This window comes from Lytechinus variegatus, chromosome 4, assembly GCF_018143015.1.
Source record: "Lytechinus variegatus isolate NC3 chromosome 4, Lvar_3.0, whole genome shotgun sequence".
In the NCBI taxonomy this organism is placed as follows: Eukaryota; Metazoa; Echinodermata; class Echinoidea; order Temnopleuroida; family Toxopneustidae; genus Lytechinus; species Lytechinus variegatus.
This window is the reverse complement of record NC_054743.1, coordinates 18633264-18648160: the sequence shown is the minus strand read 5'-3', so window position 1 is coordinate 18648160 and position 14897 is coordinate 18633264. Positions and strand designations below refer to the sequence as shown.

At 36.8% G+C, this 14897-nt stretch overlaps 2 protein-coding genes across 2 annotated transcripts in view; both read right to left on the bottom strand.

Moving 5' to 3' along the window:
• Window positions 1-2159, bottom strand: part of LOC121413564 (snake venom 5'-nucleotidase-like) — a 53309-nt gene extending 51150 nt beyond the window's left edge. The window contains exon 1 of the mRNA XM_041606425.1: window positions 1433-2159. Within this exon, the coding sequence (XP_041462359.1) occupies window positions 1433-1783 (351 nt within the window). The 5' untranslated portion in view covers window positions 1784-2159. The remainder of the gene's footprint in view (window positions 1-1432) is intronic.
• Window positions 2160-5058: 2899 nt separating this feature from the next.
• On the bottom strand, window positions 5059-14232 carry LOC121412854 (aromatic-L-amino-acid decarboxylase-like). Its single transcript, XM_041605615.1, has 9 exons — window positions 14167-14232; window positions 13313-13447; window positions 11759-11902; window positions 11315-11381; window positions 10861-10955; window positions 9878-10036; window positions 9273-9371; window positions 7815-7916; window positions 5059-6964 (listed from the first exon to the last, which is right to left on the bottom strand). Exons 1-9 carry the CDS (start codon window positions 14230-14232, stop codon window positions 6749-6751), a joined length of 1083 nt encoding a protein of 360 aa, XP_041461549.1. The 3' UTR covers window positions 5059-6748.
• Window positions 14233-14897: the final 665 nt, after the last annotated feature.

The window sequence follows — 14897 nt, the reverse complement described above, 5'->3', positions numbered from 1 at the left end:
ATCGTTTCGACGGCGAAAATAATCAGTTCGGATGATATCGTCAAGAGGACTTAGATGATGATCAGTATCTTTAAAAATACATATATATGACGGATGGGGGTTTCCATGGTAGCAATCGAATCTTGATCAAGTTATATTGGTATATATGAATTTTGTGGAAATTCGAGGAAACTGCTTTGCAGTGCCCTTTCATTCATATTTTCCCTCCCTTTCTTTTTCTCTTTCTGCATACCTGTCCCTCTTGTCTCTGCCTACCTCTCTCTCGTTCTTTCCATCTCCCACTCCCTGCCCCCCCCCCCCCTTAATATCTCTCCCTCTTGCCCTCTCTTCCTACCTCCCTCTTTATTTTCCCTTCTTACACACACAAATATCGCCATTGAAACAACACCAGTTTGGAATCAAACCGATGCTGTTTTAATACTAATTGGTGTTGTATAAACACCTTTCTGGTGTTAGACCAAAACGAAACTTCTCTGGTGTGGACAAATAGATTCCGGGTTGGTGTTAACATGGTTAAATTAACACCGGAGTTTTGCAGTGTACAATTGAGGTCTTACTGAGCTCCGCTATATCCATGGAGGTACAGCACACTGAATCTCATTTTTTTTTTTTTTTTGTTTAACTTTACCCAATAATATGGGGATACCACCAACCTTGGATTATCGAATATAAATTAATAACAAATAAAAAATAGATAGAGCCGTGTGATCTTCTTTTCGTATTTAGACCCTATGACCACAAACTATTCATTCTTGTAAAGTCATACAAAGGCTATATATAGCTAGTCTGCTGGGCAAACCCTTCACTCGAGTTGACGGTCTTAAAAAGCAGCCTACTCATGCCTTGTGTACTGAAGGCCATCTCGCTCATGCTAGTCTTTGCGTGGAGACACACTTGTTGATCAAAATTTCAATCAGGGTCTGTGCCTGTAGACTAATATATAGCCTTCATGTGAAATAGGGCGAAACGGGGTAAAAGCAATCTCTCTTTCTAAAGATAATTGGGTATTAAGTTCTTCCCTTTTCCCTCTTATCCATTTTCCTCCATTTTATTTAATTACTTGTGAAAAATGGGGCGGTCACGACCTGTCCCACCACTTTCTAGCCCCGCCCCTGCTGATGGGTAAAATTCAATTGTTTATGCTACCTGTTTTCAAAATTTGAGTTATACAGAGGGATCATGACTTTGTTGCAAAATATGTTATAAATAATGTCAAAACCCCATGTTTATACCCCTATTATAGTAGTTCTTTCTTATCCATCGCAGCGCCCCTCAAGTAGTCACTAACCTCGTGTCCCTCCCCCTCCCCCCACCCCCGTTAGAGGAAAAATGGCATCTGTATGAAAAAATCTTTTCCCACATCTCAAGAATAAGTATCACAAATTTTTAGGGTAAAAACTTTCATAAATGTATTTCCCCTACGAAAACTCACCATTGCATCGTATTCTATCATGTTCATGAAGTGAGATGCTTCAGCACCCTTGTAAAGAAAGAACCACATGGTACCCTGATACTGGTCACCACCATCCAAGAGAAGAACATTGGCAACCCGATTCCGGATCTCCTTGACTTTGGTTGCCCGCCTAGCAACCCCTCCGAAGCACGCTCCGTCCTCGGCATCCTCCTGGCTACATTCGGAACCATACTTGTTGAACTGTTCGATCCGTGCATGGACATCGTTGGTGTGGAGGACCGTCAGTTGGTAGTCCGCCCCGCCGTGGGAAACCAAACAAATGATCAGAAGTAAGATGCTGGTTGACCAGGAAATGGTGAGGATATCCATGTTTATAAATCCAAAAGTGAGACTGTAAGCGGAGTTGGTGAGTACATCTACCCCCGTGAAGTCAGTAGCCGAATTAAGAAAGATACACGATCGCAAGCTTGATCAGATTAATAAGGTGATGCGATGCACCTCGTGTAGTATTGACTTTTTGATGAGTAGCATAATATGACAGTACATTCGTTGTTCATTTCAGAGGTCCGTCAGTTCTTATATCACATGTAGAAACACACGGACTTTGATCAAGTAAGACAACAATCCATTATCAGGATATAAAAGATAACAAAATAGGTAAACTATATACCTGTCGACTATGTCCCGGGCTGGTGAAATATTAGAGAATATCGTCTGCTACAATGCAAGACCCACGCGCGTGTGAAGCCACGACAGACGGCGCTCTCCATATCCGAACCATGACCCGATTAGGCCTCTGAGCGGTCGCCTATTCATACATCCCATAAACTACTTTCTACGTCTCTTTAACGGTCTTTATTTTATTTACTATTTATTTGTTCCGTTTCATAAAAGAGGCTTTAGATTAGAAATCAATGGGTTCATTCCAGTATGACTTGGGTCAATAAAATCGATGTGCGGGGAACGAAGAGAAAGGGTTTGTTGTCTGTTAGGCGTGGGTGCTTCAAAAAAGGGGTTCATTCAGACCATAAGCCTTTATAAGCATTGATACCGGGCATTTGATAAGCCTGACCAATCGGTGAAAATCAGACATTTCGATCGATATGCTTTCCAACGAGTTTACAAAATAGCCGACCATAAACATAGCGGAGGCCTATCAATGAGTTGTGGAAAGGAGATTCAATATATTGACGTTGGCCTTTTTTAATCCAGGGGAATTAAGAAAAGCGAAGTGCAACAAACCCAAAATACTAACTCCTCTACTGACTTACATAGTGCCTAATGCCCCTTTATCATAAGTCTTTAGCGCTCTATAATAAATGCAACATAATTACCTTGGCTTTAGCAGAGCTACTGTTACGCACTCAAGTAGTTCAAGGGATGAATTAACTTGAGGTTCTTCGTTGCTTTATGGGTATACTGATTTGAAAAAGATTTTTAAGGTCAATTTTGTAAGAATTTATGAACGTGATGCGCACCTCACAAAATGTGGCGCGGAATGCGAGCTAAAATGTTAGATTTTTAACACATGCACACGTGGGTATCAACAGTGCATAAATATTTATATTTACTTGATGCAAGATAAATAAGCAATTTATATAAACATGCATTGGTCGAGGGTCCAGGAATCGAACCTCTGGATTTCATGAAGTAGTCGGGTCACGAGACCACTCGGCTACGGCGCCTGAAATCGTGAATATAAAACACTTCTGAACGTGTGTTTGTAAAAGAAAAAAATGCGAGTTAAAGCGCACCTAAATTACGTTTTCAGGTATCAATACCTGACCACAATATCTCGACGCGGATGGGTTATTGGCCATACATATTAGTATTCGGTCGGTATTCGTGATATAGTAATAATAATAATAATAATGAGACTTGTAGAGCGCCAAATCCACTCTGTAGAGTGCTCAAGGCGCATAAAGAGCTAAGAGTTCAATAACAAAGTTTTTAGAAGACTTTTGAAAGTTTCGACAGAGGTTCATTATTTTATGTCTTCAGGAAGGCTATTGGGATGACTGACAAAAAATCAATCTTCGTAAGAGAGATTAGAGGGTGCTCGTAAGACTGAATTTTAAAGGGGGTGAACTGATCACTTTGTGTGGTCTCTCATTGACTCTGTTGTGTAATAACTAGTCATAGGGGATGTCACAAGAAAATGTTTGCAATCAATTGCAAATATTCTGTTGCAATGTTGCAATAGATTAATTAATCTTAACTGTAGTCAGATTACACCGCTTGTCACTTCAAGAAGCAGATTACAAATAACTCGCAATTTCGTTTATAATTTTAAAATTTACGATCGATTTAGGTACTGAAAGCAGACTTGGAATTGATCGCAAGTTTCTTGCAACGCCCCATTAGAAAGGTAAACCGAGTTCAACAAGAAGAAACTGATCAAACTTTTACAAGGTCACTGCAACATTCCACTCAGTCAAAATGAGCAATATTTTTACACAGGCTAACTATTGTGGGTTGAAATGAATATCATGCTTGAAGGATTTGTAAGGGGGATAATTGTAGACCGGTAGAGGAATGTATAAAACTGGTTGATTGGCGACATAAACATCGGAATAAAAGCTGGGAATACAGGAATTCCATCGAAATCTGCAAAGAGCTAAAAATGTAATATAGGCCTTTTTTTCAAAAAGACATCGATCGAGGCAACAATTCTCGGGAAGTAATTAGGCTTATGTTTTCGTTTTTTGTACTTAAATAGCAAAGAATACTGAAGGAGAATTGCATGAGAATGCCTGCTGGTTTCTACTCCATTGATAAGCATAGCTGCGTGACAGCAGTTGCAGTAATAAAACTTACCATACTGTGTCGAATATTACATAAGGCAAAGGAAACTGACAAAAGATCCAGGCAGATAGAAAATTTAATTCGTTTTATTCATTTTATGCTGTATGTAGGGTTGGCCTGTTTAGTTTATAGCCTACTTTATACAAAGGCGCCCTGCAGCTAAACGAGCCTCATACATGAACACTTCAAATATATAAGGTAACATGAATAAACAACATTAAACTTAGGTCGTTCTGTTTTTAATTCGGGAAACCCCGAAACGTTCAAAATTTAATTTTCGTTATGATGTGTTTGCAATCCTTGCTCGGATTTCCCTTCATATTAATATAATGATGAATAAAACTTACTATTGAAGGAATTATTCCAAGTCAGTTTTGAAAGAATTTTAGTGTCAAATGAATTGACAAAATTATATTGTTCTGTGAGAGATACCTGTCACAATTGGCTATCATTAAACCACAATTTTAGACCAGAGTTTAAATAAAACCCAACTTCAGAATACGGACCAGGGAGCAGAGCAATTGTAATCTAAACATTGCTAAATGGATGTCATTGGAATAATTATTCTGAATCAAGGTATTTACTGCTTTGCATCTTTTCCTCTTTTTTTTTCTTTTAGTTGGGCATGTTGGGGGAGGGGTCTAAACAAGAACGCACAGGTCTGAACATTTAACATTTACATTGAGGGTCTTATTCACACTGAAAGATACAAATTAATTTGTTTTGCATGCTGTCATCCTAACATATTGATTCTGGAGTCCTGTGGAGAGCAAAGGAGAAGACTCGACAGTTCGGGCAAGTTGACTGTCCGTCTTCCTGAGAACAAACGCTCAACTTGCCCGAACCGTCGTATCCATGGTATCCGAGTCGCCCCTGCTCTACAACTCCATGGGCCAACTCATACCAGTCTACTCTAATCTCTCTAACTACTCAAGCATCTCACCTTTTCTGGTTTAAGTTCAAGTTCGTCTTTATTTATCCATATTGGAAATTTGCTTTGCTCACAAAGTCAATGAACAATAAACATCAAAATACCGTATTAAACATATAAAGCCACTACTACATTTATAAGAATTATATACAGTAAAAGTGAATACCCGTTACATTAAGGGAAATAGAATACACATTATAAAACCTACATTGGACAAAAGAAAAAAAAAATACTTGAAATTTATTAGAAAAAAACGAGTACTAGTCTAGAAATGACTACTTATCAATTATTCATTATAATCTGATATTTCATTCCAATAGAAATATATGTACATTAGTATTACTCCGACACCTTAATTCAAAGAGTTACTGTTCGTAATAAATATGTTTCAGTACTCAATATTTAAAATTTCAGTCCAATAATAAATGCGTGAAGTATTAACATATTAATTTCAAAAAGTTACTGTATTGCCTCCAAAGAGGTTTAAAATACACGTGTATAGTCAAATATTTCATTACACACAATTGAAAATTTCATTCCGATGATAAGTGCATGTAGTATTAACATATTAATCGTGTTAATTCAAAAAGTTACTGTATAAAATTCCGAAGTGTGACTCTACTGTCATGACAACGAATCGGCTGGGTTCTATAAACAGAGTCGCAGTGGACGATCGTCTATACACATCTGCATTTGGAAAAATTACCATCATTCTGATGTTGCATGCGATGAAATTCGATTACGGGCCATTTTCTCCTATGAGAAACACGCTCTGAGTTCATTTGTTTAGAACAAGGCCGCCATTTCAACTGACGTCATCGCTTCGGTACTTTATAGAAATGACTAGTGATTAATATTCCAGTACGAAAAAAACAACTAAAATTTTATTCCAACAATAATTTTGTGAATAATTAAGATGTTTTTTTCTTGTAAATATAGTGTAAATGTGTTCACTAAAAATTATCGAAATTTTCTGCAATAGTAATAAGTAGAATTAGTACTGAATTTTATGTACAATATTGAGATTTAGTGAAAATTAATGTTTAAAGTATGGTAATGACATTATTTGGGGCTAACCTCGATTAGCATTTTGCTAGTATGTTAGATGCAATTACCAAATATTTTGTTTATATGTGATGTACTATTCCTTGTACTTGTACCTGACAGTGATATCTGGTAATAAATAAAATTTTAAAAATGCATGAAGACAGTTCCTATAAAAGTTATTACCTCCAAAAACGTTTAAATTAGATGTGTGTAATCAATATTTTATTACAATTTAAGATTTCATTCCAATAATAAATGAATGAAGTATTAAGGACTATACCCTTTCTTAGAAATAATACTTTTACTTCCGACGATCTACTTTCTCACCTCTTCATTTCATTTTATCTGCCAGTATAACATGTCTTATATGATTCCATTTGTCCTCTTCTTATATCAATAACATGGAACTTTGGCGAGGATAATAATGTGTAAAATGACAACAGAAATTCTGCGTTGGTCCAGGAAAGTACACTTTGCAAAATGTTTTCGGTCACATTTATCACACAAATATACAGTATTTCACTTAATATCACCAATTGGTTTTGAATTTCTCAATCTTTTAGACCGTCAGTATCTGCTCCTTTGAGTTCATTCGCTGCTTCCGTGATTATCTTCCAAGCAAACTCTACATGCTTGCTTTCAGTGAAGGGACTGGATACAGCGAAACGAAGAATATATTTTCCCTTGAACACAGATCCCGTCAAGACTACTTTTCGTGTCATGTTAATCTGGTTCAGAAGATGTCGATTTGTTTCGTTGTCAGAATTCTGTTGGGGAAAAATATCAATTGCTATTTTACTCGGTCTTAAAATCTTTTAACAGTGACCAAACTTCAATGAGGAAAAATATTACCTCTAACATGTCAAAAGTGCCGATAACTGTTAATTTAATCCGAATCCAATTATCCATGGAAAATAAAGCGACTTCTAAATTCATTTGATCAAATACTTAAACATTTATTTGATACCTCTTGGATGTTATTATGAATATTGATGACATTCATGTTACGTCCACTTTCCTGCAATAGGTTTGTAAGCAGAATATAAAGCTTAATATGACATTTAACGATGACACAACATTTGCTCCTGTGATAATTGCCGCGGGCTTAATTTCGTCTAAGAGGTAGGGTTAGGGTTTGGGTTGCAATGAGAGTTTTATGTTGGGTTTAGGGTTAGCAATTCGATAGTGTTTGGAATTGAAAGGGGAGCAGTTGTCTCCGGAGTAAATGTCATGGAACTCAATAACAATAGTATTTATCACAACCATTACCAGGGGTGGTGCCATCGTGTTTTGACATGAACATTTTAAATCCAACCTAACACCAATTTTGCACATTCTGAAACCTCGCCGTATTCCGCCCCTCTGGTTTTCATGGCATTACAATTTGCTGGTGTTGATAGGTACAAAAAATGCTCTATACTTTTGGTTTCATTCTTCCGTCTATTGTCATGAAATATCCCGACATGCTTTAGTCACGCAAGGAAGTCCGACCCAACCGACCGATAGTTATGTCATTGGAAATAACGTAATAAATTTGGCCGGTCTGGAGTCAGTAACACCGGTGTAACAGAGGCATAGCCTCCCTATAATAACTTCTCACAAGATGTTATTACTAACCTTTAATCTGAAGCACGCATGGCTGTATATTGCCTCTGCACAAAGCTCAAATCGAGCATCGGTGCTCACCAGGTGTGCAAACTCTTTAACGAGCCGAGATTGCTGTAAAGTGAAGTGAGATATCCGAAACGATAAGAAACAATGGTTAAGTGATCAATAGACATGATAGATCAATGCCAACTTAAAATAGAGAATTCAATTCAATTTATTTTTAACATCCTTTTAAAATGCATATATAGAAGGATTAAAAATATACAATAAGAAAAAAAGGTAGAAATGTAGAACAAAATGCAGCGGATGTAGGGAGTCGGAAAGGCCGTTCCTGTCAAAGCCGACTCACATTATTACTACATTATTGTACAATTAACAAGAATTGAATAAGAAAACCAACGTTATACACGAATATCGCATGACATCACCCGCCCCGCCCCCTCTCCGCCACCCCATCCGTGGTCTAACCAAAATCCTCATTAGTCTGAAATGGTTAATGCATAAATTCAGGAAACTACCTTTCCTTTCGAACACTCATATTAGCGACATTCGTAGTACCAGTCATGTCAGACACACCAACAAAACCAACACCAATTAAACAGATCGATGGTATGAGGTCAGGGCCCCGTCTTACAAAGAGTTACGAATGATCCGATCAACCTCTAATGGATATCCATCATTTGTCATAATTTTTCAGGAAATTTGTACAATGTCCTTTGTAAGCAAGAAAAAGCACCCTGATTTTTTTAAGAAAGAGATAAACGTACTATGACTTCGCCTCATACATGTCATATGCCTATCTAGAAAATGTATTCAACGAACATGCATTGTTGACGTTGCTGGCTTTCCATAGTTGAGGATGATTAGACCAATCGTAATTCTTGGTAAGACGGGAAACTGGATACAGATTACGTAGTGTGACTGTGGCATTAATCAATATTGCACCCTCCCCCCCCCCCCGGCTTCAGTCTCACCTGCGGGCGTGTAGATATATAAAATGAAAACTATATTTTGTTGAAAACTTGGTTTAGAATTCAGAGTCCCCGTAACCCATCGAGCCAACGACTCTCTGAAACTTAGAAATTAATTAAGTATCGGAAATGTACATGCTTTTATCTAAAAAGTGCCAACTTAATCTTAATTCAGCAAAGGAAAATTGTTATAACATCTTCATGTCGACTGCGACTGGGATTCGAACCCAGACGTGAACCAGAGGTTGGCGAAGGCTTCGTCAAACACAAAGATACCGTAGAGGGCGTAAATACTACAGTGTGAGAAATGGGATTGAATCACCAATTTCTACATTCTCAATGGATTGATGTCATTCAGACTTTAGAGTTATCAGGAATTTATTTTATTTAATGAATTATCAGAATAAAAAAAATTAAACCACATTCATTTAGAGCAGTCCGACCAAATTTTTGAATAATAGAAATCGTAATTTTAATCTATGGAGAATTCAAATACCTTCCTGATGTGGTCTTGTAGCCCTTGGACACCAAACAGTCGAATAACAAACCAAAGTTTGAGTGAGCGAAGCGGACGAGTGAGATTGAAACTCCAGTGCTATGGTATATGAAACAAAGTAATCGCATGTGATTAAATGAAATAATCTCAATTATGAATTGTGCTTATTTGAGAATTTCAAAACATGGTGATTGTTTAGTTTACAATGTTTGGACAGAGTCAATATCCTCATCAACGCTATTTACGTATTTGTTTTGCTTTTCATCGTGGTCCAGAACATTTGCCTCATCACGATTAACATCATCGTCGTCTTTTTCCAAGAAGCCTTCATCAATATCATCATCATCATCATCGCCATCGTCGCTGTCGTCATCATCATCTTCCTCCTCATCATCATCATTCTCGTCATTACCAGTATCATCAACCATTATCAATCATTTGGTCACCCTCGTTGTCTTTGTCGTTTCATATCGCCCTCATCTTTGTCATTGTTATAGTCGTCGCTGTCGCCATCACCATCATCATCATCATCATTACCATCATCACCATCATCACCATCACCACCATCATCATCATCATTACGACCAATACAGTATCACTCTTACCCTGTAATCCACGTGAGGTTTTTCTAGATGATAATCAAGGTACGGAGGATCAATGGCTAGTGAGCTCTCAACAGTTGTTCTGTCTTTGACCCAAAGAACTGAACAGCTCATCGTCACTAACATTGTCTTATGCGGTCCGCAGTTGAAAGAATCCGCAAGCTGCTCCAAGTACAAAGAGAAAAGATATTCATTAAAAAAAAGGTTTAATGGAAGCAATCTTTTACGAAGTGTTAAATTACCAAACTTTATATCTTTATCTCCCTTGCAAAATATCTTCATCACAATAATCAGACAATGTACCAAAGGATTCTGACTGTATATATAAATAGCCCTGAACTATTCTCGCCGTCCTGAGCACTGCTTGTGATGACGAAAACTGCATAATAAGCATTATGTTATCATGTTGGGCTTTCACATAATTTAGATGTAGGCCTATGCTCATAATTTATTGAATGAAATCCTGCAATTGGTCTTCTGGCCGCAATAGATTTTTATTTAATAACAATTTCCATTCTATTCTGTTCTATTCTATTCATTGAAAAGAGTCAACTATTGACACTAAGTGAACATTAAATTATATCTGCAAATATTGAGGTTTCAATAAGATTGAAAAGGCCTAAAATGCCTAATTAACTGTTTCTTGATAAAGTGAATCGAATCGAGTGGACATAATAAAACATTCATTTTTAAAAATAAATATACTCTGATGATAAACATACTCCTTCGCAGTAACCATTGGGCCCTTTCTAAATGAAAGTTCCAATCATACGAATGTGCACGAAACAGATATTTTTATTTACACATTTTTTGTTTCATAACAGAGGCCAAATAATATGAACATGGACATGGTGGATTGAGCAGATATTACGATAAACATGATGTTATTAGGACTTAGGACTATTATACGGATTTCAGATGTAGGATCATGTCAAAATCGGCCATGTTTTCTGAAATCTTTTCCAGAATAAGAGAAAGGTAAATACCTCAATCCCAGCCATCAGATATCTGAATTCAGGACAAAGAAAGGCAGAGCCAGCAATGGCAGCATCTACATGGACCCATATTCCCTCATCATGACCTGAAGAACAAATAAACACGGCGTGGTAACTGATCATTTAGAATACGAAGAAAATGCTTGTATGCCTGGCATAGCAACATGATGATTTTGGTAAATGGGGACACGGAGAACGTTACATCAACATTTACCGGCCCACAACTTGACAGGTCTGATCTGTCAGATCTTTCCTTGGTTTTGATTGACTGAGATGCACAGATTTCTGACTATTGCTATGGTAACGGCCGGTTAAACTTCCAGGCGTTTATGAAGAATAAATAAGAAGTTTATGAAGAATAAATAAGAAGTTTATGAAGAATACATGATAATGATAAGGCAGTCCTTACTGAATAACGAAATCAAGGTTTTGTGAAAGCACTCACATATAGGAGCCAATTCTGCGAGAGCGTCGAAAGCCAAAGTTGTTGTCGACCCTAGGGTAACACCGAGCTAGTTTTGTCGGAATCAAAATGAGAGAAATATGGATTATGAAAAAGGTACGACAGTTGATGTGTCTATTACCGCATAAAATAACTGAAGCTCTGTGTTTTTTATTAAGGCGCGGGGCATCTGAACACAATGTTTGACCGTTAGAGTGCATTAATCTCCAACAAAAACACTAAATTCGCCAGAATTCATGGAAAGACAGTCACACAATTTCACTCAACTTGTATTCAGAGTTACATGATACTATTTCCATCAGGACTCATATTCACCATTACCTTCACGACCCTATTATAGCTATTCCTATAGACAAATAATCAGGTTTTAGATTAAGATGATCGTAAATATAAAATTGGGATATCATTAATGAAATATCAACTTACAAAAATGGGTATCCTTCTTAGTGATTTGACTTTAGCTATGCCATCAAGAAGAGCCTGAGCTCTGAGTGATCCTGTCTCATCGGTTGGTAGGATGTGGGTTCGAATCCCAGCTACAAACCCAGAACGTTCGATACTAGAATGAGCCTAAAAAGGAGATTTAACAATATGAGATTATAGCTTTTAATCTAAACTTGTGGTTTTCTATTAATTTTGTTAACATGGTGCAGTTTTGACTGAATCTCCATGATATTTGGCAAGGTTTGATATCAATCAAGAGCGGTTTTTATTTCAAGTGTAGATCCCTGCAAAAGATATGACTTATTACAACAAATCACGGTGGTTATTAAAAGAGGGAAAGATCATGAAAGAATATAAAAGACGAAGAAAGAGAGTTGGAAAGACTGGGCTGGACATTTGAGTAGTAATACCCCTAATTTTAATTGTTTTTATTAAAAAGTGAGCACTGCCCATTGGATCATAATGTATTCGTTGTGGCGTATTAGTGAGACATGGCCTATTTGAGGGAAAATCATCAAAAGTACCGAGGTAGCGAAATATTTTACCTTTGACATATTTGATAATGAAAATCTAATTTTGAGAAAGATTTTGGCATAATTATCAACAAGTGATATGATTATTTCTGCCTTCTTCATTCATTTTTTTTTCTTTGCGCAGAAACTTCGGCGCCCGCATTGGATAAAAGATACACGAATGAGTTACGTGGTCACTCACTAATATTATTTACCTGCGTTACGGTTGTATAGCAGGTAAATGTTGTTTGTTTCGTTAATGTTCGTAAACCTTGCAGAAATGCATAGTCAATGGGGTTCGAAGCCCTGGGGTTCGAAGCCTCCGTGGAATGTAATTACAAGTGCATTGGTGCATTGGAGCGCGGAAAGAATGGATAACGCGCGGTAAGGATACGTTGGGTGTATCATTCTAGCTTGTTCTCTTCGTTACGACAAACTTACAGAATTAAAAATCTGCAAAGTGAAATTATTCAAATCATTACAGTTCATAATAATATTATAATCAAATTTAAAGGGGGGTTTTGCAAAAGTCTTTCACAGTTTTTCCAGAGTCTTTTGCTCATCGAGTTTTATCTCTGGTTTTTTCAACTGGTCTGACTTGTCGCATAATATAGGGTAAGAGGTCAGTTCATGTGTCACTATTACTCTACAAGAAACGGTGTATATGTAATGTCATAGATTCATAATATCTATCAAGAACGGAGATCTGCAAGTTTGATATTTGTTTTATCATATGTAATAAAAACGGTCGGTCGGCTCCTAGTCGTCGGGCAAGCTATATCCATATATAGAAAGAGTCTCTTTTGTGTATTATCAAATGAATGAATGAATGAATAAATGAAAGAATGAATGGATTTAGGATGTGAGAATTTTACAGAAATTATAGAACAGACAGCAGCAAACTGATTTAATTCATTGCCTTTATGTAACTGCGATCTTTTACTACTTTTACTATACTTAACCCAAATCTTTGTATGTGTAGATGTATCATGGATTAATAGATACGAATGCATTAATGTGTTACCTGGTCACTCATTAAAGCAACGAACTTAGACGAGACATCATATGGATCTAAATCTTTATCTGTCTGACGCAGTTTGTCGAGGGCACGTCTCTTTGCAGCAACAAGCATCAAAATACAACTGCCACTCGCACTCTCCTTCATAAGAAAAAAAGGACGAATAGGAAATTTTAAAAGATTTTATGAAAAAATTAATTCAACATGAAATGTGCTCTTGAGGTGGAAAGTGTTTTATCAATATAAGAACATTCTCATCGCCGTATGTTTATAAAATTAATGTAAAACATATAGATCAGTTATTACATTACGTAATAAAACACATGTGCCATCTAAGATCAAGTCTATTTAGACATCTTTACATTTTGGAAAATCATAAAAATTGAAAACAAAAATACTTCGTAGTATCCCTCGAAAAAAGTAACCATCATTTTCCAGGAATCTAGAGAACAATGTTATTTGCATGATATGTTAATTTTTACTAGCATTGGTTTTTTTATAATCCTTGTTCACGCTGACTAGCATTCTTTTTACAATCTTGTCAATTTCGACTAGTATTATGCTCGTGCTCGAGGGGAACTTTCCTTCTGTTCAAATCTGAATAAAATGTGTTTAGAGTGGAATACCATCTGACAATAGCAGAACATATATTATTGTTCACAGTCGTCAATGAGGAACGTTTCATCAACATTTTCATCTGAAAGGTTGTCAGATCTGACAACTTTCCTGGATTTGATTGGCTGAGAAGCACTGTTCCTATGGTAACTGTCAGATAGAAACAGGACTTGTCGGATAACATGCCTGACAAGTCCTTTCATGAAACGGTCCTTTTGAGTCAGCTGGACACTATCTTCTTTTACCTGTATAACACCTCCACCATTGCCTATGCCTGAACTGAATAGAAATTGTTCAGGAAGTCCCAGCATTCTACCCAACCAATCTGTCATTCGCATCTCAAGCTCTGTTCCAGTTCCATTCACATGCTGCATTGAATGAAGTCAAAGGACAAAATTTTGTTTGACAAGTATTGAAGAACACAGTCTTTCTTGAATCACAGCAGGTTAAAACAACATTGACAAAGACAATTAAACATGTTCAGGGAGGAGTCAAACAATGCTTGCATTACATGTATAATGAGGAAGCGGGTTGGGAGGCATACAGTCATATTTTATCTTAAACGTTATGGGGATTTTTATCCATCCACATTATGGTTTCACGTATTCATTCCATATTCATCTATTTGAAGTTTTTACAAACTATAAGGAATTTGTATTTTTGAATTAGGATTTTTCGGTCTCCCTCTCGAATAATGTACGGTATCTAGAAACCCATGTTTCTATAGTCCAGGACAGAAGAGGCATAACCTTGTTGTTTATATATACAATATTTTTTGATGGTTTCTTGTCAATTCGAGGGTGCTGATTACGAATCTGAATGGTGCCACTCGTGTAACCTTGAGCATTATCCGCAAATTGGCAAAATCCAACATGGCCGCCAAAATATGCAAATTACCCATGAAAATCCTAAAATTGTCCACACATTGGCTATGAAATGCATGAAATTGTGTGGCAGGAGAGAAATACTCCCTGAA

Coding starts and splice junctions, on each gene's coding strand:
- LOC121412854 (XM_041605615.1), bottom strand. CDS start 14,232: ATGCTGGGACTTCCTGAACAATTTCTATTCAGTTCAGGCATAGGCAAT. Junction 13,448..14,166: donor ATGGTGGAGGTGTTATACAG/GTAAAAGAAGAT, acceptor TTTCTTATGAAG/GAGAGTGCGAGTGGCAGTTG. Junction 11,382..11,758: donor TAAGAAGGATACCCATTTTT/GTAAGTTGATAT, acceptor CGACAAAACTAG/CTCGGTGTTACCCTAGGGTC.